The sequence below is a fragment of the Daktulosphaira vitifoliae genome, unplaced genomic scaffold (genome assembly GCF_025091365.1).
Source record: "Daktulosphaira vitifoliae isolate Bord-2020 unplaced genomic scaffold, ASM2509136v1 Scaffold_1, whole genome shotgun sequence".
In the NCBI taxonomy this organism is placed as follows: Eukaryota; Metazoa; Arthropoda; class Insecta; order Hemiptera; family Phylloxeridae; genus Daktulosphaira; species Daktulosphaira vitifoliae.
Genome location: NW_026099572.1, coordinates 39,552,256 through 39,577,015, shown reverse-complemented (window position 1 = coordinate 39,577,015; position 24,760 = coordinate 39,552,256). Strand labels below are relative to the sequence as shown.

Genomic DNA, 24,760 nt, shown 5'->3' with positions numbered 1-24,760 from the left:
TTTAAAAAATAAGTATTTATAAACAATTATATTTTAAATACTTAAGAAAATGAAAATAAATAAACACATCATAGTAAAATTAATACCTTCTCCGCTTCGTATCGAAGCTAAAAAATTAAAATTTATTTCATTTATTCAATATTCATAGCAGTGTTGTATATAAAAATAATATTGGCCTTGACTTCTAAAAAAAATTATTTTAGGCTACAACTGTTGAAAAATTGAAAAATCATTTTCAATACGACAAACATAAATATTTACAAAGAATTATATGAAAAAATACATATTGCAATATGTTTATGATTGTTTTACTCTATTGTTTAATAAACATTTTTCAAGGTTATAAAATTAAATAATTTCTTTTGTTCATTTACGAGTAGTAATTATATGTAGTTTTTATTGCCACAGAGATTTTAAAGATTTTCTTGAAAATCTTTATTACAAATATGATGATCAATGAATTATAATTAGAAATTAATAAAATTTGTTAAATTATTTAAAAAATATATATATATATATATAGNTAGATAATTTTAAAGAAATGTTATTTAGAATTATATATTTAATATTTTTGCAAAGGTTTTGCAACATAACTAATACATGCAAAATTATGACTTATTAATTTTTTCTTTTTTTACAAATTTATGCTTATTAAGAAGTAAATTTTAATAACTTAATTTATATTGTCACATTGTTTTAATTTATTTACATTTAATTGAATAAAATTTATATCGGAAAAAAATAAACTGATCATTATTCCTTTTTTTTAATATCTTAAAACTTCAGTGAACAATTTAATAAAATGTCATATTTTTTATTGCAAGATCATTAACTCGATTATTTTAATATCCTTCATAAATATTTTTAAAGAAAATAAATTAATGTATATGAGATCAGTAATTATTATTCTAGCAAAATTGAGATGCTGCTGTAGGTTTAGTTTAGATATTTTCATTGTTATTACTACTAATTACAAGTTGTCAATATCAGTTATAGAATTATTTTATTAAAAACTTGATATTATTCACCTTAATTATTGATAGTGTTATTCACCGGAGATGATGCCCTACATTAAAGCATTTTTACTAAACCGTATAGTATTATAATTTTTTATAAATGTCTCTTTGAATAATAATTAATATTGAATATATCACTTCCATAATCCAACTCCCGCATAATATTTTGGGGTTTGGAGGATTTTTTTATTAATTATTTATAATATTATAATAAATAATGAGACCAAAATAATAATTATAATTAACCAAAACTTTTTTATATTAAATTTATTATACTTGTTTATTTTTAAAAGTTTTATACGACTGTATTATAATAATGAAAAACAGTTTGCTTTTGAATGTCAGTACGTATATTATGTAATCAACTAAGAAAAATAAATGACTGTTTTTCATCATAAACAGCTCTTTTTCTACCTCTATATCTTTCGCCAATTAACTATACTACAATTTTTGTATAAGTCTTTCTCTAAATAGATATATACGTCACACGCGATAAACACACCACCACTAATGCCCTGCTTAGAAAATAGAGTCAAGGCCAAAACGTTTTGTTCCGGGTGTGCCCTGTTTCATGATACATGTTGACCTCTAAACGCCAAGCCTAATGCTTCATAAAAAATAACAATAAAAGAAATCTTTTCGAAATATATAATAATTATCTTTGTTGGCGTTACGCTTTTTACGACAAAGATAATTCAAAAAAAAATAGCAATGACTATTTCATAGTATTTACAATATTAAAAAATATTTAAAATAAATTCATAATATAAATGGAAGCGTATAGAATGATAGACTCATCATTACTTTCACGTAGAAATTTATTTAAAAAATAACGTATGATATAAAAGTATTAATTAAAATAATATTCTCATAGAATCTGTAGTCTTTTAGTTAATATGTGTTTTAAGTAGGCCAAGACATTAACAAGTAAAATGCATTAAATTACACATACTTAAATCAAAATCATACTCAAGTACACCAATGGTTCTGAATCGAGAAAATACGAATAACGGATTCTTCTTTTTCCAAAACTGAATTAAACCAATTTAAAATAATTCAATTATTTCAGCTTCTTTATTTTTTTATTTTAACAAATTAGCATTTTTTTTTGATAGGAAACTATTTAGAATAGTCTATTTAGTAGTAATAAATATTTAGATTTTCTTCAGTTATAGCCTCAAAAAAAAAAAAAGATTATTTATACTAGTAATTTATTCAGTGGTTATTACTTAATTTTTTTTTACTTATATTATAATAGTGAACTTTAAAATTCAATTTTGAATTTATATTCGTTAATCTATTTAGCTTCCCAATTGAAAAAAATCTGGCTCAATAATATGAGAGTCAAAACCTTAAATTTTTATGGTTATGTAGTATTTATCGGTAAAAAAGATTCTTATATAAATATAAGTTTTATTAGATGAGAGAAACATAAGCACAGAGTCCGGACAAAGTAAATAATTAAAAAAATTATTAATAATCATTAAAGTGAAATAAAAAATTAGTTTAAAGAGTAGACGTTAAAAAAAAAAAGATAATTCACAACTATTAATTGAATAATAATTAAGATAATACTGCTATTAGTTAAAACTTATTGTGTAACCAGATTTATTACACTTTTTTGTTTCTTAACATAACATATTCGCTTAATCCAGTTTTACATTAATTATATTGATGTAGGATTGTAAAACTAATGGCAATTAAATTGATTTTAAGTTTATATAAATACCCATTTTAAAGTGATCCAAATATATATTCAACATGTGTTTTGCAGTATATTTAAATAAAATTTCTACTGCTATAAGATCATTCCATGGAATAAACTATAAGCTGTTTACTAATAACTTACATTGAATGATTTTATTAAAGTACATACTAATCATAGGAATCTTGAAATTTTAATTATAGCACAGAATAAAATGTAAAATTTAAATGACGGTAATGATATGGGCGCTATGATAAATTTAAATTTTGGACTACAGGCCTCTCAATATCAAAATTCAAGCTATGTCCAAATTATTATCATTATTCCATACCCTCCAAAACTCTAAGGTACATTCGACGTTTTTTAAATAATTGCTTCTATTATATAAAAACAACACAGAGATATCTCATTAAACCATTCGAGCATAATAGAACAAATTTATACCAACGCTATATTCAATATAATTCTTGTTAATAATTTGGCAATATTAGATAATTATCAAAGTAAGGTAGATATAATATATCTCACTCAAATTGGGAATCAAGGGATAATAACAAATAATTTTCAATTATATTATTACATTTATACTCTAAGATATTAATTAAGAAGACAAATTAAGTGGCGACATAACTGTGAATCTGACTAGACTGCTTATTATATTCAACTGTATACAAAATTAGAGCCCCGAGAAAAAATTGATACTACCAGTACTATATAAAAATACAAAAACTACAGGAGGTATCCACATGTAATTAAAACTAACTTAATTACGAATGAATAAGTTAACTTAATTTTGTACTTGTTATTTATATATTAATAAGCAACTAAATACAACAAAATACTCATATGAGAAAATCTACCATACAATTTAATAATATAACCATAATAAACACAAAATTAAAAAGAAAATGTTAACTCTGCTATAATATTGTCCAATTTTAAGAAATATTTATTATAACTGCAGGAAGAACAGTAAGAAGAATAATTTTAAAAAAAAAACATTATTTTTTTCTATTTCTAATAAGATTGCATGACAGTGTAACAACCTATTTCTAGATTGGTAATCTTCCTTATTACCTATTTTCGGTTTACCTTACAATAATACTTATACTATTAATAAGGTAAAATACTATCACATAACCAAATATTTATATACAACATAGAGTGTGTCCCTCCATGTTCTGGCATTATTAATAACTTTTAACCTAGTCAATATTAAACGTTAATATTTTTTAATAATTTTTAACGTTACGATTAGAGAAATTTAAAAATAAATATAGTTCAATTGCAGTTGCTCATTAAAGTGTAAACAATTTTCATGGAAAAGTTACAAACCTAATCAATATTTTACATTATTTGTGTTTTCTGTTGAAATAATAAAATGATATTAATTAATATTAAATTTGTTTTAAAAATTGAATTGTATCAAATATCCTATTATTTTGAACAAAACATGTTTTGACATGTGATGAATAAATACAAAGGATATCTACTTTCTTCTATCTATAGAATTTTTGAATTCAATTGTAAGTGATCATTCAAGCGAAGACAATTTTCATGGAATAAGTTATTTTAACTTATTAATAGTATAAGTATTGCTAATCTAAAAATAAGTTCAAATTATTAAAATTATTTGAATATAGTTTACTTTTATGCTAGCCTATACACACAACCCGTAAATTGTAAGCACTAACAACACGGTCATATAGTACAATGGATAAACATTTGGTACAACTGTAATGGACTTACTCAAAAGTGAAGTCCTCAAAAATAAGAAAAATAAAATTTTTTTTTAACTTATAACAGTTATTTTACAATTCAAGTCCATGTTTAGTGTCCTAATATTTTAAATTGCACTCAGCCCCACAATTATATGATTAACATATAAGAATTTATAGTTATAAAAAATAATTGTTTTATCCCAAAAATAAGAATGAAATTACAAATATATTAAAGGAATACTATATATAAGTTTTTCTTAAAATATACCAACATACCTTTTTTGCCTAATGGTTTTTGGCCAAATCTAGCCAACCACCATCGAAGTAAACGTCGAAGCACTGAAAAACCAGTAGAATATCCTGAACCAGGTTTTCCGGACTCTTGGGGATATTTATTGTGTTGTTGAAAAGATGTTGGTAAACCACAAATATCATTTCTTTTCCCGAATTCTTCAATAATAGGCGAGGCGGTAGATACGGGAGCTACTATAGCAGTATGATGTTCTCTACTATACGGCGACATATTTAAAATGTTTTGTATTTAAATCCAAAAAAAAAAATTCACTATTGAGCCTACATAATCTGTAATAATTAATATAACCAAGTAATCAACCGCCTGAATTTCAACTTAAAGTTATTTTAATAATAAACTCATCACAATAAATAGTGTCAAAACAACCATTACGTATATGTTATAGAAGAAAAAAACTTATCAATAATTTTCCTATTGTAAATATTTGGCACGACTTTCAAAATATGCTTATATCTGATAAAAATAAAATTAACTAGTTAATTAATACAAAATAACTTATATTTAAAATTAAAATACTTTAAAAAATGTGGAATGGGTTTTTTTAAGAATCTACATATTAAATTTTTTATTGATTTTGTAAATAAAAATGTATTAATACACTATTAAATTAATCATTTAATTTTTAAAAATAATACAGATAAAAGTTTAGATTTCCTTATAGTTTAATACAATTTCAGCCAAAATTCAGTTAATTCAGAACATGTAAGCTTGAGGACACGCTCAGCTTGACACACGCTTTGAGTTTTAGGATCTCAAATTATATCAAATGAGGGAAAAAACTATCAAAATAATATTATAGCCCCAATAAGTCTTAATCCAGGCCTGTATAATGACCTAAAGATCTTAACTACCAAAGAAAACTAAACTTTGTCAATGATAAATTATTTTAGAGTATTTCGAAACACGGTAATTAAATTGAATTTTTTTTTATTAACATTAAATCATATATATGTTTCCTAAATTTGATATTGAGTAGATAATGTTGATTGGCTCAATCATCAAATCTGTGATAGATAGTAAAATTTCTAGAAAATTCTTAATATATTTATATATAAAAAAAAATTAAATTTTAACAAATACGTATTGGTAATTTTATGACTCAGTATACAGTATCAATTAAATACTCAAACACAAAAATATTTTACAGTTCAGTGAAGTCTTTAGCTATATGATTAAAAATACATACTATTTAAAAAATGTATACAACTAAAAACTACATTTTTAATGTGTTTGTTTCAATAGTTTGTTTAGACCAAAAAACTTTACAAAACATATGCAATTGAAGTTACGTCAATGACATTTCGCGGTCATTACCGTTATTCCTGTTATGGTTGAGAATACAACGACAACTGGATCGGAACATTCTTTTTTCTTTTGAAACAAACGACAATTACCTCTAACGTTTATCTTAAAGCTATACCTACAATCGTTTTCTTCAAATAAATGACCTCTCATAACCAACGTGTAGGTTGATACACGACTTAACAACAAACTTTTAAAAGTAATGAATAGGCACAAAAATAGAAAACTACAATAAATACATACGCTCTAGTTATATAAAAAAAAAAATAATAACCAAGGACAAATTAAAATTACATTGAAAACGTTAAGGATGTGTAAACGAAACAACTTGAAATATATCGCTTATTCAATTGATTGCGAGTGGAAAAAAAGCTAATAAAAATATTATACTAATAAATAATTAATGAAAGTTGGTATTTTTACAAATTACTATTTACTATACTGAGATACTATTGAAGATGATGATATTGACTAAACACCATAAAAAAAGAAGAACAAGAAAAATATGTATTCGATATACTTAATAATTTAGTAAAATACATTTGAACGAGCTTATATTTAAGAGCTAAAAATTTAATAGGATGAATTACAACAGTTAAAATTGTATACTTTTGTTTTAATCTATGTCAAATTTGACATAGATTAAAATTCAATATGAATCAATTTACTTCTGACATAGACTCTCTACAAGTCTTTTTTCCTTGAAAATTTTAAAAGTTTTTTGTAATTAGTTAACTCATTTACAGATACAATTTACAAATTACTGCGAATCATGTTAATATAACAATACATTTCTACAACGTTCAGACAAACAAAAACAATAAATGACGAAAAATATGAACGAAAAGAGATGAAATTATAGGACGAGTTATATTTTTATGTTTATACGCAACGTAACGGTAAATTGAAAAATAAGTATGTTTAAAAATATATTGATGGCAATCTTACATGCCTATCAATAAGTGGTAAACCGTTACTACTAATGGTAAGTAAACAAAGTAAGATTGAAATAAGCGCAACAATATTAAGTAATATATGCGTTACAGCTAAATTTTCAAGAAAACATGTACTTTGAATTTGCTAGTTCAACTATATTTTGTGGGTAAATTGTTATACAATATTTTTAAACAAATTTACCTCACATAATAATAGCCCTTAAGTAATCGTTAGAGAGTAAGTATACATTAACTGACCATGGCCTACTAACAAGAAACATTTACTCGGTGTCTAAGATTCCGCAACAAAATAATATACACACGATTTAATAGATAAAATAAAACTAAAAATATTTTTAAAATACATATACAGGGTGTTCAGTAAGTATGGAAACAGGTCAATTGTTATAAACAATAAAATCAATAGAACCCATTTACTTACTTACTGAACACTCTATATATCTAGTACACTAGTATTCGGTGAGTTATCGTGATAAGAAAAGATTTAATAAAAGTAGATACATAATTCGTGCTAATGTTATCCATAGATTTGAACCGGAGTAAAAGAGAGCGTATCGACATTTATGTTACCCACAGAGATCGTGAACAAGTCTTGTGCGACGGTTCAAAAGAAGAACTAACACGCAGAGCAGTACGACAATGGGGTATTTTTTCTTTCGATTCGTTAGTTGAATGATATACTAACTCAATAATTCCACTATGACACAATTAGGCAGTCATGCTATACATCCACCAGGTGTAAAATACAGTAATAAAATTTTGTAGCAAGATAGAAGTTGATTCAAATTTTTAACTAAAATGAACTACTTAAATAAACACAATAATACTGAAACCGGGTTTTTTCCGACCTAACCGTAAATAAATTAAATTTTTCTTTATCCCCTCATATACAAAATAATTTGACGCTAATTTACATATATTTATATTTTATTATTAATTCTTTAGAAATTCATAATATTACATGATATGCTTAAGTTGTATAATACAATTACAATTTTTAAACATTAAAATTAATTTAAATCTAGTCTTGCAAAAATATAAAAATAGTAAATGAAACCGTTTAAGCGTCAGAGATTTTAAAAATTGTCATTATTCGAGGAAATAATATACGAGTTCATCGCACCGGAAACAAAGATGCTACTAACACTAGAAGCTATTTTATCCAAGAGAAAATATCAAAGAGTTCTTTTGCATTTTGCATTCGTCATGCCTATTGTAATGAACAAGTAAACGATTTTTTTTTTATCGCTGAAATCATTTTATACAACAAATGAATAAGAAAAAAAAGACAATTATCATTCGAAACATTCAGCAAAATTTATATCTTATATAAAATTCAAAAATATAACTCTCTCTCTCTATATATATATATATTTCCATTCAAATCATGAGTAATAAAATCCAAATAAAAAAAAAACATTTTTTTTTTGCAATTTTTCATTTTAATTAACAAACAGAACATCAAAATTAACGCATCAATCTTAGGAACATACATTTTATTTTGTTTTTATAAAGAAATTTATAAAAACTAGTATTAAATTTTTCTTCAATTAAATTTCTGATATACTAGGAATATATCTTGTGAATTATATAACATTAAAATTTAATTTTAATGGAAACATAATTATAATATAAATTATAGAAATTTAAATGCTTACTAGATTTTTTTTGTAATATAAATTTTAATTAATATATTCTATTTAATATATTATTTAAGAATAAATACTAATCTTGCTTTAAGTAAAAATATCAATAATTAAGTCTCTTGAGACATAACTAATAAAATACATAGCGAAAGACTTCAATAGAACAGTTAAAAAATATAAGAAAAATCCGTTACCTATAACTTAATAAGCATAAAATTATTGTTTTTAACCACTTAAATAAATTACTTTTTAATTTTATAAGAGTTGTACTAGAGCGAACATCATTATTTAAAATAAATGATTATAATTAAATTATAAAAGTTCTTCTACATATTTTGCAGATGCAATAAGATTTCAAAATTAAACTTAATGAGAATAATAAACGAAAATACACGTGTACCAGGTACAATTTTTATACACCGATACTACACACACGTAAATATACAAACAAAGATCACACTACTACTCAAATAAAAAAACGTAACTGAAGACGGTCCAACGTTTTACAGACTGTATTGTCAAGAAAGTATTTAAATTCAGCCAAACGGACGACGATTCAACGCATGCGCAACAATACGTAGGTCAGAGCGCGCGCTTTCCTATATTAATTTCTTCTTCCACCCCTTTATCAGTAAAATATTACATTATCATTAATAATGAAGATAAGGTCTGCGTGCTCTACACCCCATTCACTATTACTATATTTCCGCTTATTTAGCCGAAAATATTTAAGATGTCCGCAAAAGCGCTGCTATTATGAAAATTGTACATGAAATAATACATAAATATATATATATATATATATAAGTATATGATATATAACTCAATAACCACAAATTTCACTAAAAACAGCGTTTTCAGCTCAATTAACGGATAGAACTGGGTTCTATCAGTGATCCATTGTTATCAGTTCAATACCACGTATCTCCAAAAAAACACCATACGTGGACAATGTACTACCTAGATCTACGACCGTCATTTAGATATAATCTTTGGATATGAGATTTAGTTGACTAAGTAGTGACGAGAAATTAATATATACTAATAAACTATTGAAATACAAAATGTATACATAAAATATTTTTTAATGGGCCTCCATTAATTAACTATTAAGAAACAGTAGTATTATTTTAAACCAATAAGGCTAAGTTAAGCTAGTATGGTTGTTGCTGGCTCAGTTAATAAAAAATATTATAACATAAACTTTTTAGAAATATAAACTATGAAATAAAACAAATTTAATGAAGCCATTTTTTTTTTTGCAATCTGCTAACAATCTCCGACTTTTTAACTGTTTAAAATCAAAATATTTTCAGTAAAATGATTTCTATAATGGAATCATCCAGCAGCTATCAAATAACTGGATTATAATACAGTTTCATGGTCAATTTTCTTTATTATTTTCAACTTCTTTATAGCAAGAAAAGGTTTAGCAAGCTTTATGTAAATTTTACCAAAATTACACTACTTTTTCTTTAATAATGTAACTAAATTTCTCAAAATTAAAAGCCTAAAATGTACAAAACATACTTAGAATAATGTTAAATGGTATTTAATTTTTTCAAAAACATTACATTAACCAATACTTCAACAACTAAATTTATACTTGCTATAAGTAAGTCCATTTTAATACGTTGGCATCCTGAATCTATATTAATAGCAAATACGGTTCTAGATATCACAAATTTTAGTGTGAAAATAAATATACAAGGATCTTAATACTTGTATCTGGTCCTGAACTTTGAGATTTTTACTCTTTAAATTGAGTATGAACCCCGAGATGTTTAATAGAACTACTATCCCTATGAATTTCCTCTAAGTACATCTCTAACCAATTGCTCAATGATGTTTTTTCTTTAACAGTTACAATCATAATTAATCTCTGGGAAATTAAATTCTGTATGATAATGATAATTATACAATTATGGTAGACTAGGGATAAATAAAAAATTAATAAAAAAAATTTTTTTGGTTGACAGAAATCAAAATCTTATACTTCAAAAATGGTGAAGATAAAATATAATTCAATGAAATTATAGTTAAATGTTTAAAATAAGTTCAAAGTAGACCAAAAATAAACAGCTTAAAATAATTTTAACACTCAAAGATTCAAAATGAAAGTTCTTATTAACTTGAACATTTGATTACACTGTTACTGAGAATCACTAAGATAATTATTTTTTATATAAATTTAACATAGTTAGACTTAGTTTTTATTTCTAAAAAATACATGAGTAGTTGGTCTCTTTGGTTTTTCATGTATAACATATCAAAACATAGCTTATTGTCTTTAATATATTGAATTAAAATTTTATATAAATCCAAATTTTTAACAATATGTTATTGTAATTTTAAAATTGACTAAAAAATTATTCACATTTTTACGACTATTTAATTTTGAAATACTTTTCTAAAATGGAGTGGTTTTTTTAATTTTTGACGTATAAATTATCTAAATTGGCCAAGTGTAAGCTAAGCACTGGTATGGATAGAAACAAATAAAAAAAACATTGTTTAAATACCTTTTCAGATTCGCATCAATGCTAAAATATTGAAATGCATATTGTAGGAGCTTCACTATATAAGTACATATATTTTTTGTTTTATATTAGGAATATAGGTCTTCTATTTTACTGACTACTACTATTTAACAGCAGTTGAATGTATTATTTATTAAATACTATATTTGTTCAACTGTGTTCAAACTAAATAGGTAAAAGTTTTTTTAATTACATCATTTTTCCCCTAAATCTATTTCACCTTGTACAAAAATTACATAGATACAAAGTTTACTTAATATTTGAAAATAATGAACCTGTAAATATTAAATTTTAATAAAATAATTGTAAATACAATTGACCACACAAGTTAAAAACAAAGCCATAATATCTTTAACAATATATTATGTTCAAAGTAATTAGTTTCTGAGTATTATTGATTAAATATAAGCAAAATAACTACCTGAATGATCCAAAACAGGAATTTGATTTGGAGAGGTAGGAGTATTCCCCTCCAGATCAGACTTTTCTTCTAAAGTTCCAGCCAGCTTTATGCTTTTTAATTTCTTCAATTAAAACTCTTGATCTAACTAGCAAAGAATTAAAAAAAATACTTTATATTTTAAGTTTATATTAAATTCAAGTCAAATGTTTTCATTTATTACTTTTGTTGAAAATGATGAAAACGTTCAATATTGTTCAATAACTAAAAAAATTAACCGCATCAAAAATAATAAAGTATTAGTATATAAAGTCGGCAAATTAACACTTCACAAAAATTTAAAACATTTAAATAATATTCGTTTATTTATCATACACATGAGAAGAATCCTTTTGTTTACAAAATTATTGATTAGTTATAATTTTCATATTTATCTCTGTTGGAGGCTGTATAAACGCATTCCTCAGGTTTCAGGTTCGCCAACACTAAAGATCAGAAAATTACGTTACCTGATAATCATCGAGATTGATAAACAATATCAATCTTGACTCTGATAATAGATTCTTAGTGACCAGCCATCATACATAAACTAATCCTTTAGATCATCATTTTTTTTATTTTTAATATTATTAATTGTACATTTATTACTCTACAAAAATCTGCATTAAAATGTTAAAAATAATGTAACATTTATTGAAATCAAATTAATAGATCATAATATATGACATTTTGTTTTAGAACTGTCTATTGTAAGTTTAAATAAATAGCATAGCATTTTAGTTCTATGTTCTACTAGGTTGGGTTGGATTTTCGAAGAGCGAAAAGAAAAATTGTTTCATACCAAAGTATTCAAAATATTATTGGGAGGCGTCATTTTTTAATTTTATCCATATCTCTAAAATATAGATTTTTATACGAACTTTTATTTATGCTACTTCTAAAGTAGTTGCATACATAAAATTTTATCCGTGCAAATCAATTTCTAAAATAATGATGCTCCTATTTTTGGCGACCAAGTTTAATTTTCAAAATTGTAGTTCATATATAATCTTTTATATAGTCATTCTTAAGATGTATTCATTAATTAATCAACCTTGCTCAGTTAGCTTTACAAATCAAGCTCTAATCATTCCTAGTATATTTATTTATATGTCTATAGTTGTTGCTTAGTCGCAATCAGTTTATTAATAGTTTTGAATTGTAAAGTAAAATATAATGATTAATTTATCGTTAAAGTTAAGGCACTTAGCATTAAAGAGTATACAATTGTTTTGTTGTGTCGTATAATAACATTATATGAAACCCAATAAATGTTTATGACTATTATATTGTGTCAACCATGGTTTAAAATTCATTAATTTTATGTAATTTTTAAATCAATTATAAAATGAATAGATTGCTATAGTATAATGTATAACAAGTCTATATTGTTATACTCAATTAAAAATCAATTTTTTAGTAGACTATCTCAGTACTATAATGCTATATCACCACCATTTCTGATTTTTAAAATATATTAAAAATTAGTACTAAATTAATAAATAGAAAATTCTTAGTAACAACTCTTAAAAAATGATCATTTGTTACTAATCTCTTTCCTACTAGCAGATATTAATTTTAAATCATTATTTAAGTAACAACACAGTAATATTATATAGTGTACAGTAAGTAAAGAAATGGATTTCTATTGTTCTCATTGTTTATAACAATTGTCACGATTCATTACTTACAGAACACTGTATATGAGTGTTACATAGTTCATAAGTATCATTTTATTTAATATAAATATGAATAGAATGAACAATAAAATAATTTTATTCAATAAATTTAATTTGATGTAGTAACTTGAGACAGACAAAAATAATCAACAATGTAAAAACTAGCACAATAAATGTTTATTATTTTGACTAAATTAGTTTACAGTATTATTGACAAAGATTTTTTTCTGTATTTATAATATTTGAGCATAGAAGACACCTATAAAATAAATAATCATATAATAATAATGATACAGAATTAACATTGTTTAATTTTACAGTAAAATACAAATGTATACAAAAATAGTATACATTGATTAAGTTCTAACTATGATTATCTACACTAGCATTTAACTTGAATTATTCAAATATGTCCATTTAATGTGATTGTGCATAAAAAGTTTAACTTTTTACACTTCAGAATAAATAAAACAATATACTATATAATTATAAAATATATGTAAAAGACCATTTCTGACATTTGATATAAGTACTGTGGGGAAATTTTTTTTTTTTTGTAAAAATTACTTTTTATCTTTTTAACTACACTTATGAGTTTTTAGACAAGTGCATATACAATGAATTATTTGAGTTTTAAGAATTATACAAAAAAAAATGTTATTACTATACTACTGATCGCCAAATAATAAATATATTAATTTTTATTTTGTTTTAATTATTTTTAATGTTGTCATAGTTAATAATTTTTGTTGGTCACAGAACATAAATGTACATTTTGACCTACTCCATTGAGGAGAATTCATATACGAGATTGATGATTTGGTTAAATAATAAAAAAAAATATCTGTAATTTTGAATAATAATATTGATTAATATTTCTTATTTTATAAAAATATACTATTATTTTTTTTATATTTTACTAGTATTGTTTTAATTAAATTAGATATATAATTGATTTTTTAATTTTTTTTTTGCCAAGCATGATATTATCTATCTAGGCTTTACATATAACTAACAGTTGAACAATTATGTATGTATTTAAAATTATAGTTTTGAAATAAATAGAGGATTTACATGGATAAAGAAAATTCACTATGGTTAACTATTGTTGGATATGAAATGTAAAGTAATAATGTTATGATTTTAAAAGATTCTTTAAATTTATTGGAACACTTTTCTTTTAGGAAATATTTTTTTAGTCAACCTTTTAAAAGTCTAAACATAATTAAAAATTAATTTAATTAATGTCACAAACTGATAATTTTGTAAACTACATTTATTTTTATATTATAAAATTTTTAGTATAATAATAATTTATAATGAATTATTAATTATTTAAGGATAGATATTTTTACATACTCTTTCACAAATATTTATGCCAATATGCTCTATCCAATAATACATCATCAGGGCTATGCATGTAATATTCATTGTAACTTGGTGGTATTAACTTGTCTCCCACTGTCTTATATACTGGTTCACCATATAAAGTTCCTGTTTTCCAACCCTTCACATTTTTCATTAATTCTTCTTCGGCTTCCCGATTTCTTCTTAATTGTTTTAGATACCTAAACCAGATCCAATAGATATTAATTTTCTTCAAAGTATTTATTAATATTGCATAATTACTCTCGGTCTGCTTCAGCATCTAAAAGAGGTGTTAAGGCTATCAGAGCACTGCGATTTTCTACTTGATACTTATCAATCTGCTTGTCATTTAATAAATACAAATACCATCCTATTCCACTACAAGCCACATATGTAGCAACCATAGCTCTAGCTTTAAAAAAATTTGTTTTATAATTTAAAAAAATTATATTGAAACCAAATTTTTTTTTTTTTGAGATACACATAACTTATTAGGAAAAACCTAACCTACCATAACTTTATTAGGTGATATATAAATTAGAAACAAAACATTTGTAGAGTTCTATACATAAATATATATATAGATATACAGTATCCTATCATGTTCTGACATCTTTAATAACTTTTAATTCAGTAAATATTTGTGTTACTATATTTTTTTAATAATTTTTACAATTTTAGACAATGTTAAAGCATATTTTTAATTATTTATCTTAAATAAAAAAAAATTTTTATTTCTTAATTTTTTTGAAATTTCAAAATAGCCATTTTTTAGTTTTTCTCTAATAAAATATTTTTATGGAATTATAACAATTTGAAGATAAGTGCCTAAGTTACAAGCATTTTGATACACAAAATGGGTATGAAACACAGAAGGGTTGCACATATACCAGTACGAGCTGTACCCAAATGACTACATTCCTACTTGATGTAATAAAATTATTGTATCTTAATAAATACATATCTTAAAATTGTTATCAAACCATCAAACATATTTATAAGAAAAATGCTAAAAAATGGCTATAGTAAAATAAAAAGTAATTTTTTTTTTTTTTATAAGAAAAAATAATAAAATATATACTTTACAATGTCAAAATATTTTATAAAAAAATCCTAGCAAAGTTATTATTATTTAAAAATGTTACTGGATTTATTATATTTTTATGACTCACTCTGTATTAGTGATAGATTCATCATTGTTCACTCAAGTACTCATAATATAATAATCTTCTTCTTCTTCCTCGCCTTTATCCCAACTACTTGGGATCGGCCACCCTATCCTAAACTTCCACTAAACACGATCTCCCACATCATCTACGCTCACACCAGCTGTCTTCATATTGTATTCCACAACATCTCTCCATATCTCTTTTGGTCTTTCTCTACCTCTTCTTCCCTCAATATTCATTATCATAACTGCTCTTACAGCTTCTGATTCCTCTCCCCTCATAACATGACCAAACCATCTAAGTGTATTTTCTCTCATCTTATCTACAATTGACACTACACCTATACTCCCTCTTATATGTTCGTAATTTATCCTATCTTCTCTAGTCTCTTGACACATTCATTTATGTATTCTCATCTCTGCTACACTCATTCTCTGCTCTACTTTCTTATCAACCTCCCAACACTCTGAACCATACATCATAGCTGGCTTCACTACAGTATTGTAGAATTTTCCTTTGGCCTCATTGGAATTCTTTTATCGCATAAGACGTCAGACGCTTCTCTCCACTTCAACCATTCGCACTTAATTCTATGTCTTACATCCTCGTCAATAACACCACTCTTTTGCACAACTGACTCATAATATAATAATAAATAATTTTTTTTTTCAATTACTTTATTATCATGAATTCATTGATTTATAAGTTATTAAGTCTTTGTATGTTAGACATTTTTTAGTAGCTTTTCTTTTTATTTTTTTTAAATTTTATTGGTCATATTTTCAAAATTTCAACACTTTAATTCATACTGTGAGCGCAAAAGAGCCATATATTGAAAAAAGTTATTTTAAGATGAATAGTTTCAAAGTTTCAACCTTCCATAAGGGTTATATTATATGTTACTTTGTTTTTAGCATTTATACCAAGTTCAAATCAACTTTTATGCAAGTTTCTAGCATATCTATATTGAGAATAATAATCAAAATGGAATTATATAAAAATGTCAAATATCACAAATTTTTATATATAACACTCTTATACTCTTAATTTAATAAATCTAAATAAAATTGCAAAAAATATAATAATATGTCCTGAAGAGTTTAGTTACTGTGTATATGACTTTTTTACTAGGACAGTAGCATACAATAATTAAAAAACATTCACTTACTGCTAGCAAAAGGTTTAGGAAAGACACGAGCAAACGATATAGGTCTATAACCACCTTTAGGTGGCAAATCTTGTTTAATATTTTCAGCAGTTGTCATCTTTTTTTTTATTTTTGTTCTCTACATAAAATATTACAAAAATAATTAGTCATAATCAAATTAAAATAATTAAAATAAACAACTTACTGTAAAAGTCGGTTTCAATTCACAGAAAACGATAAATGAAGGACACTTTTACAAGAGTTATCACTTAGTGATAAAATTCAGTATTCTTGTCAAGGTAGATTCAGTAGATTATAACACTCCGCTTATCGTCTAATTAAAATGTATACATCACTAGGAGCGCTGACTATCCGATAAGAGCTCAAATATTAAATGAAACATTTGCCGCTGCAATGATTTAACTAATTATTTTAATAAAAAACTTAATTGCTTTTAAAAATCCCCTAAAATGAATAAAAATGAATCAATTTGTTTAGTTTCAAATTGACGGTTTTCAGATATAAAAAAATTTTGATGTATTGACACTTCGATATATTTGTATAAAGCGGAAGCCATTTTATTGTAGGTATTGATATTAAAATTTTTGTAATCGTGATAAGAACTATTGCTGATTGAGTGAAAATATCTATAATAGTTTTTGTACTTGTGATCAGTTTATTTCACTATTTTATTTTTTAATGGTTATTTTATTTATTTGCAATCATCTTTTATTTAATAATTAGTGAAATGGTTTATTTGTGTATTGCAAAAAACTGCAACAACTCAAAAATTGCCACTAAAAACGAAGATTGTAAAATGTTTAAAATACCAAAAGATTTTCCTAGGTTAGATTTTTTTTATTGTGGAATAACAAATTAATATTTATATATTAATAAATCTTAATTTTTTTTATTAGATATAAAGAATGGTTACATAATTGTGGCAGAGATGATTTGTTAGACAAATCAATTGATACTCTGAATAAATATTATACAGTTTGTAATGTTCACTTCAAAACTAATATGTTTTCAAACCCAGAGAAGTCTAGACTTCTTCCTAATGCTGTCCCTACAAAGATTTGTAAGTGTTAATCAGACATATAATGTTTTATTACTTAAATTGATTTTAAACTATTTTGAAATTATATAATTGATAATACTGATTTACAAGATGCACTTAATGTATATAAAGGGATTATCTCTCCATCAAACTTGTCATGTCTTCTAAAATGTAAAATATAAAAGTTTTCATTTTTAGTTTCTCATTATATTAAAAAAAATTCAAGAACATGAAATTTTTTTAGCATTAGGAACTTAACTTAATTATAAATAGTTGATTATCATGATTTTAATAGAGATAAATGTTCTAATATTAGTTAAAAACAAGGACCATTCTTTAATCAAAAATGAATTTTAAATATTTTTAGGCAATTTTTCTGGCATTTCCATGTTGAAAGAGTATGAAATTCAGAACAGCACAGCTTCTTCATCATCAACCCAAACTCCTCAGTTGCTCTTTATACATACTCCCATGAAAAATAAATTGGAAGATGAAGTAAAATTTGTAAAACAAAAATGTGCTGAACTTCAGAAACAGGTTAAGTTTTTAAATGAACAAGTATCCAACTTAAATTCGGTTAATCATTTTTATGAAATGTGTGACATATATTTATCTCCTAATTTATCATTAATTGTAAAAAATTTTGTTAATCTTGCTCAAAAGAAACCTCAAAGGTATTGCTGTACTAAAGAACTAAAAAGAACTAAAACTAAGAAAACTTGATTATACTAACACACTTATAAAATACATTTACACAATTGAGTTCATTTAAAAAAGTTATTTTTTTATTGTATTTAATTTATTGTATAATTTATGTGATGAATTTGTATGTTGATTTTGTAATTATATTATTATGTTTATTGATTCTATTTTTGTCTTTTTATGTGTTTATGTGTCAAAGGCATAATAGAACAAATTATTGAAAGTAAAATATGTATGAAGAATTAAAAAATATAAAAGTCAATTGAACATCAATCATTTATTGTTTTTTTTTTTATTTAACTATTATCGTATTATTATATTATTTAAATACTTTAATATTTATAAAAATGGGAACACGTTAAAAACAAATATCTTGATTAAAATTATAAAATGTGGACACACTGGTATACCTACATAAAAATGGCGAACTGATCCTAATTACTTCCCTATTGAACATATAAATTTTATAAATGTCCATTCTGTTTATTTTGTGGCATAAAATCTATAAGTTTTATATTGTTAACCAATAAACACTATTTTTGGTATGTTTTTCATAAAAATCCATTGAAAACCCTAAGTCCATGATGAGTTTGAAAGGGACCACCCACGCATGTATAAAACAATTTTTTATTTTCAATTTTTGAAAATATTCCGGATTAACTGTGTTCTTCAAATTTATATCTAATTAACATCCTATGATTATTCTAATATGAAAAAACGACCCTTAAAGTAAAATAAGCGATGTAAAATAAATCATAAGTTTATATTTATATGTAAATATGATAATTTAATTTTTTTATTTATCTACAGAGTTTTTAGTAAGTAATTTAAGTTTTTCAGATACACGCCATAATAACTTTCTCCCACGTATAATAGCGCTCAATTAATTATGAATTATATAATCTAAACATATACTTTACAATCTCTCCTTCTAAAGTAATATTTAGTCTTCATCATAAAGAATAGTAATTAATTAAATTTTTTCACGCCTCTTGATTAAATTATTCTGAATTTTAAAATTGTTGTAGACTTTTCCATACAACTTATAGTTTCCTTTTTATTTCATAATTTAAAAATATTAACTTGGAGATTTTCTTAATAAAATATATAAATATTTAATCTTTTAAAAAACTGTATGTATATATGATCTGAGACATAGTAAATTTACAAACAATTTTTACATGTGTTCAAATCATATGGTTAGCTTTAAAAATATAGTACATGCGCATTATTATTAATTGAAGCTTGGAATTTATTTTTAAATTTCATATTTGCTTAGACGATCCGTGTTGAATCGAGGTATATTTTAGAGGGGACTAGAGCCTTCTTAAAATTTTGATAGACCCCTGACTTCTTAGAGTGACAATGATAATTAACCTATTTTCGAAAATTAATGAGATGTTTATTTTAATATTGAAATAAAAACTTTTTTTTATAGTTATCTTATGAAAAAAAGATTCTAAACCAAAGTCTTGCTATGAAAACAAGATTAAAAGCAATCATGTTCCATCGAAATAAAATCAAGATAAATAATGTTTCCGCCCGGGATCGAACCGGGGACCTTGTGCGTGTGAAGCACACGTGATAACCACTACACTACGGAAACGCTTGTTTATTAAAAAGAATAATTTATAATATTTAAGTACAAAATGATATATTTTTTGATAACTTATCATTTTATTTTAATTTTTATTTCTCTAAACATAAATATACCCAACATCAATTTAGTTTTATTTTATTACATTATGAAAATTATCTTTTCTTCGACAAATGAAATTATAAACTTTATTGTCTTAGTGTAGTCTAACTTCTTTAGTATTTGAGTTTTACTGAAATTAAATAATTTAAGTTTGGACACTAAATTTTAAAGTTAATTAAAAGCTAATTGATCTAAAAGTTTGTAATAAATTTATTTAAAAATGTATGGAAACTAAAGAGTATGTGTGCTATTTTTTACTGATTGATCAATTTATAAAGATAATATAAATTTTTTTAGAAATGCCTCCAGTAGTTGATGTAGAAAAAGTATGTCGATTATGTTTTAGAGAAGATGATGGCCATAGTAAGATGACATCCATTTTTGAGCGACATGAGCTTGAAGATATTATTAAAAAATGTGTTCAAATAGAGGTCAAAACTATTGACATAAGAATAAAAAATTGTAGGGATGACTCATTAAAATATTTTTTTTAACTTATAGGTATCATTAAGGGGAGATGAACCAACTAATGTTTGTGCTAGCTGTATATTAAGTTTAGATTCTTGGAATAAATTTAAAATATTGTGTGATAATACGAATGCTTTTTTGCAACAATATATTCATGATGGAATAGAAACTGAACTTGAAGTTAGTATATTTATGTAATATATTTTACTTTAAAATATTGTATAACAAATTTTAGTTAGACAGCTTGACAAAATTTGACTCGTATACTGTTTATATAATTTTTTTTTTTTTATTTCAATAGAATTTTTTGGCATACATTTTGAATATGTATTTTACAATAAATATTTTAGTCACAATTTGGGTAGTTGTAAAATCACTGGTTAACATACAAATTGTATTTAAACTTGCAGAGTGATTGAAACCTCGTACACTCAATTTCTTAAAAACTATTGAAAATTAAAACTTCTGTAAAGAGAAAAATTTTATTAGGCTCAAAATACTCTACAATAAGTTGTGTGAAATGCAATGTTTTTTGCATCCCTTTAGTGTTAAAAAACCTTAAATTTAATTTTGTAAATAAAAATCACTATTTTTACCTTGATAATATGATAGAAAAAAATTTTACAAACAATTTTAGTTATCCAATAAACCATTTTTTTTTTTTAAGATTTGAATTCAAAATAAAATATTATTAATAAATTGGTTTTTGTAATACTGGAGGGAACAACTATATATTTCAATGGAACATAAATTATTTTTACAGTAATTATCAAAAAAAAATTATTCACACTGGTTAAGAATGTATGATTGTAAACTTGGAATAATATGCAACTATTAATAGTTATTAATGACTTCTGTATACAAAACTGTACAATAACAATAGAAATTTAGTTTAAAAATATTTGATTTCAACACGTTGAAAGAGACAAATGGTTAATTGGATCAGTTAAAAAAAAATTATAAGAACATAATTGATTGTAAATTTTTTTCTGTCATATTATCAGAGTAAAAATAGTGGATATCATTTATGAAAATTAATGTTAAGGTTTCTTATCCTTGAATGGGTGAAAACAAAATTATTATTATTATTTAACTACATATTATTGTAAAGTTTTTAAAATCAAACAATATTTTCCAATATTATCCCTAATAATTTACTCTGTATATGTTATAAAAAATAAAGTTGGTATTTTTATAAAGGACAAGGGATAGACATATGAAGTATTTAATCACTCAAAAATGAAGAAATAAATACTACTTAAATTAATAAACAAAAACAAAAAATTCTTAAAGTTATTACAAATTATTATTACAACAAAGTTCAGCCTGGATAGCATTATGTCTAAAAGAATATACTGGAGTTCAATTTGGTTGGTTGTGTTAAATTATATAAGTTTTGAAACCTCTCTAGCACAAGTTATAACTTGTAAATACAGCGTTAAATAATAACTATCATAATAAAAAATATTAATATTATCATCTAAATTTGTAAAAAATAAAATACATTTTTTTTTTTTTATGTCTATTTCTTAAATCCCTTCATATAAACTTCTTGAATTTATATCCACACAATTTTTTTCTTTTTTAGTTTAATAGTGAAATGTCAAATCTAGGTCCACTTGGCTTCACACCATCTCAAATGTCTGACCTGAGTATTGGATTACTTGAAAATGATTCTCTCTGGAATAGTATGTCTCAACAGTGGAATGAAGGTGAAATGTCTAGGGATTCACCTTTACCAAAATACATGAAAAAAGTTGGAACACCAGATATGTCAACTAACAGAACTGAATCCAATGAAGCATGTGTCACTACAACTTTCAATTTTTTTGCCCATAAAAATGATGATAAATTTAAAGAAACACGTTGGTGGAATCCTAAAGCCATATCAATGAAAACTTATTATGAGTCTAAATCTAAAAATACTACAAAAGGATTAAAGTTAATGACAAAGTATCATTCATTCTATAATAATAAATATACTTGTAAAATTTGTCCTGAATCTTTTACAAAATTTAATGATCTTATTTTACATGACTCAAATGTCCATGTTGATTTCCCAAAAAACTATGTTTGTAAATCTTGTGGAAAATTATTTTTATCAGAAGAACGCTTATGTATTCATGAAAATATACACAGAGAAAAACTATTTGAATGTCACTTATGCTTAAAAAGGTTTACACAAAAAAAAACTCTTGATAATCATCTAAATGTTCACATTGGTCAATTCACTTGTCAAATTTGTGGATATAAATCTCACAATGCTCATAATCTGAAAATTCATGAAAATACTCATTCATCTATAAAACTTCATTCATGTAATTCTTGTAAAAAAGATTTTTCAACTAAATCTTCATTAAGTAGACATATACGTCTTGTCCATCAAAAAAATATTATGTTTCGTTGTAATCAATGTGATTATACAACCATTCAGCCATCAAACCTTAGGTATTTATTTTATTATTTTCTATTCGAATACTTATATTTGATTATTATGCTTACAGGTACCATAAATCTTTTCATAATGCTCAATCATTTATTTGCCATTTCTGTGGAAAAATGTTCAAAAACCGTGAATTATTTATGCTACATTCCAAAATACATGAAAATCCATTATTTACTTGTGCTCATTGTAATAAAGGATTTAGAAAGAAGAAAAATTTAAAAAACCACTTGAGTAATAACCATGGTCTAGGTCTTAGTACTACTAAATTATATACATGCAATATATGTTTAAAACATTTTTCAAGAATATTATACTTAAAAAAACATCAAAATAAGTTTCATTAAATATAGTTATTTTATTAATATCTCCTAAAAAAAAAAAATTATTGAACCTGTAAGTCTTGTGACTAATAAATTTAAATAAATTTTATTATTAAGTATTTTTGTAAGGCAGTTTGAAAAGTTGAGAAAAATACTCGGGGAGAGTTTGATTAAATAATAGAAACATGAGAAAGTTGTTAAAAATAATTTGGATGTTTTCTTTTAAAATTAATGCAAGTGCATGAATATTTATTTTAGAAAAAAATAAAATACTTTTGTTATCACATCTTTTTTATACTAAATTACAAATAGTAATTTTGTAAGTTTTAAATTTCCATAGGTTTTCACTAATTTATAAGGTTAACTTCTTGAAATAGTTTTAAACAGGGAGATTGATTTATCATTGACTACTGAATTTCTCTCCAAGTACTAATAATTTTAAAAAAATTTTATTATTTCGTTAAATTAAATTTATTTCTCGATTTTCAAATAGTTAAATATTTTTTAGGTCTGTTCCTTATTCCTTAAAAGTGTATAAACTTTATTCTTTTAAATTGCAACATATATATTAAACTAGTTCATTTAATAGAAAATGAGTGGTTGATAACAACTTGAACCAGTATTTCATAAGTTAACATTTATATATGTTGTCTGGAAGTTTGGTGTATCGTGACTCGTGCGCCCGTACCCGTATTGGATTACGTCATGTATCACACAAGTATAAAAATATTCATAGCTCTTAAATTACTGGTTGCAAAGTTGTTATTGAACAGATAAGATAGTATATTGTTGAGGGATTGAGGTAAGGCCTAAAAAATATATATTTAACCACTCAAAAATCAAAAAATAAATATTACTTAAATTAGCAACAAAAATGTCTCTAAATTATTTTAAAAGAAATTTAGTGGTTAATAATAAATCAGTCCTTCTGTATTACTTCAAGTAATCCCAAAATATTTTGTCGGTACCCATTTAATTCTTCTAAAAGGCTATAGTGTAATTTGAAAAATAAAAATATCTAAATGTGGTTTTTATTTAATATACAACAGCAATTCAGTACAAAA

The 24,760-nt window shown here is 24.1% G+C and overlaps 4 protein-coding genes and 1 non-coding gene across 8 annotated transcripts in view; 2 read left to right on the top strand and 3 right to left on the bottom strand.

The window, feature by feature from the left end:
- LOC126894658 (serine/threonine-protein kinase tricornered) overlaps positions 1-11,984 on the bottom strand; it is a 41,819-nt gene extending 29,835 nt beyond the window's left edge. The window contains exons 1-2 of one of the 3 annotated variants that reach the window (XM_050665836.1): positions 11,823-11,984; positions 11,621-11,747 (exon numbers count right to left, since the gene is read on the bottom strand). Coding sequence is in view for 1 of the 3 variants with exons in the window: in XM_050665834.1 (XP_050521791.1) it covers positions 4,719-4,965 (247 nt within the window). In the remaining 2 variants the exon portion in view is untranslated. Of the gene's footprint in view, positions 1-4,718; positions 5,025-8,853; positions 9,145-11,181; positions 11,201-11,620; positions 11,748-11,822 lie in introns of those variants that run through there. The other 2 variants (XM_050665834.1, XM_050665837.1) reach the window with 2 other exon arrangements.
- Positions 11,985-13,472: 1,488 nt separating this feature from the next.
- Positions 13,473-17,336, bottom strand: LOC126894663 (NADH dehydrogenase [ubiquinone] 1 alpha subcomplex subunit 13). The gene is made up of 5 exons (XM_050665845.1): positions 17,207-17,336; positions 17,023-17,140; positions 14,947-15,097; positions 14,677-14,885; positions 13,473-13,576 (listed from the first exon to the last, which is right to left on the bottom strand). The coding sequence occupies exons 2-4, from the start codon at positions 17,117-17,119 to the stop codon at positions 14,681-14,683; spliced, it is 453 nt and encodes a 150-aa protein (XP_050521802.1). The 5' UTR covers positions 17,120-17,140; positions 17,207-17,336; the 3' UTR covers positions 13,473-13,576; positions 14,677-14,680.
- A 284-nt stretch (positions 17,337-17,620) lies between these two features.
- On the top strand, positions 17,621-19,036 carry LOC126894662 (52 kDa repressor of the inhibitor of the protein kinase-like). Its single transcript, XM_050665844.1, has 3 exons — positions 17,621-17,847; positions 17,919-18,082; positions 18,429-19,036. Exons 1-3 carry the CDS (start codon positions 17,750-17,752, stop codon positions 18,782-18,784), a joined length of 618 nt encoding a protein of 205 aa, XP_050521801.1. The 5' UTR covers positions 17,621-17,749; the 3' UTR covers positions 18,785-19,036.
- Positions 19,037-20,296: 1,260 nt separating this feature from the next.
- Positions 20,297-20,369, bottom strand: Trnav-cac (transfer RNA valine (anticodon CAC)). The gene has a single exon. It is a non-coding gene; the product is annotated as a tRNA-Val (tRNA).
- Positions 20,370-20,443: 74 nt separating this feature from the next.
- LOC126894659 (zinc finger protein OZF-like) lies at positions 20,444-24,064 on the top strand. Of its 2 annotated transcripts, none has more exons than XM_050665839.1 (5): positions 20,444-20,684; positions 20,760-20,893; positions 20,964-21,110; positions 22,519-23,378; positions 23,435-24,064. In XM_050665839.1, the coding sequence occupies exons 2-5, from the start codon at positions 20,762-20,764 to the stop codon at positions 23,718-23,720; spliced, it is 1,425 nt and encodes a 474-aa protein (XP_050521796.1). In that variant the 5' UTR covers positions 20,444-20,684; positions 20,760-20,761; the 3' UTR covers positions 23,721-24,064. The 2 variants fall into 2 exon arrangements, with proteins under 2 accessions (XP_050521796.1, XP_050521795.1); XM_050665838.1 differs by having other exon boundaries at positions 20,445-20,700; positions 23,435-24,054.
- The last annotated feature ends 696 nt before the right edge of the window (positions 24,065-24,760 follow it).

What these genes read in the sequence shown, in the direction of transcription:
- LOC126894659 (XM_050665839.1), top strand. Translation starts at nt 20,762, where the DNA reads ATGCCTCCAGTAGTTGATGTAGAAAAAGTATGTCGATTATGTTTTAGA. An exon ending in GAATAGAAACTGAACTTGAA is followed by an intron (nt 21,111 to 22,518) that starts GTTAGTATATTT and finishes TTTCTTTTTTAG; the next exon opens with TTTAATAGTGAAATGTCAAA. An exon ending in ATTCAGCCATCAAACCTTAG is followed by an intron (nt 23,379 to 23,434) that starts GTATTTATTTTA and finishes TTATGCTTACAG; the next exon opens with GTACCATAAATCTTTTCATA.
- LOC126894662 (XM_050665844.1), top strand. Translation starts at nt 17,750, where the DNA reads ATGGTTTATTTGTGTATTGCAAAAAACTGCAACAACTCAAAAATTGCC. An exon ending in ATACCAAAAGATTTTCCTAG is followed by an intron (nt 17,848 to 17,918) that starts GTTAGATTTTTT and finishes TTTTTTTATTAG; the next exon opens with ATATAAAGAATGGTTACATA. An exon ending in TGCTGTCCCTACAAAGATTT is followed by an intron (nt 18,083 to 18,428) that starts GTAAGTGTTAAT and finishes AAATATTTTTAG; the next exon opens with GCAATTTTTCTGGCATTTCC.
- LOC126894663 (XM_050665845.1), bottom strand. Translation starts at nt 17,119, where the DNA reads ATGACAACTGCTGAAAATATTAAACAAGATTTGCCACCTAAAGGTGGT. An exon ending in TCCTAAACCTTTTGCTAGCA is followed by an intron (nt 15,098 to 17,022) that starts GTAAGTGAATGT and finishes ATTTTTTTAAAG; the next exon opens with CTAGAGCTATGGTTGCTACA. An exon ending in GATGCTGAAGCAGACCGAGA is followed by an intron (nt 14,886 to 14,946) that starts GTAATTATGCAA and finishes GATCTGGTTTAG; the next exon opens with GTATCTAAAACAATTAAGAA.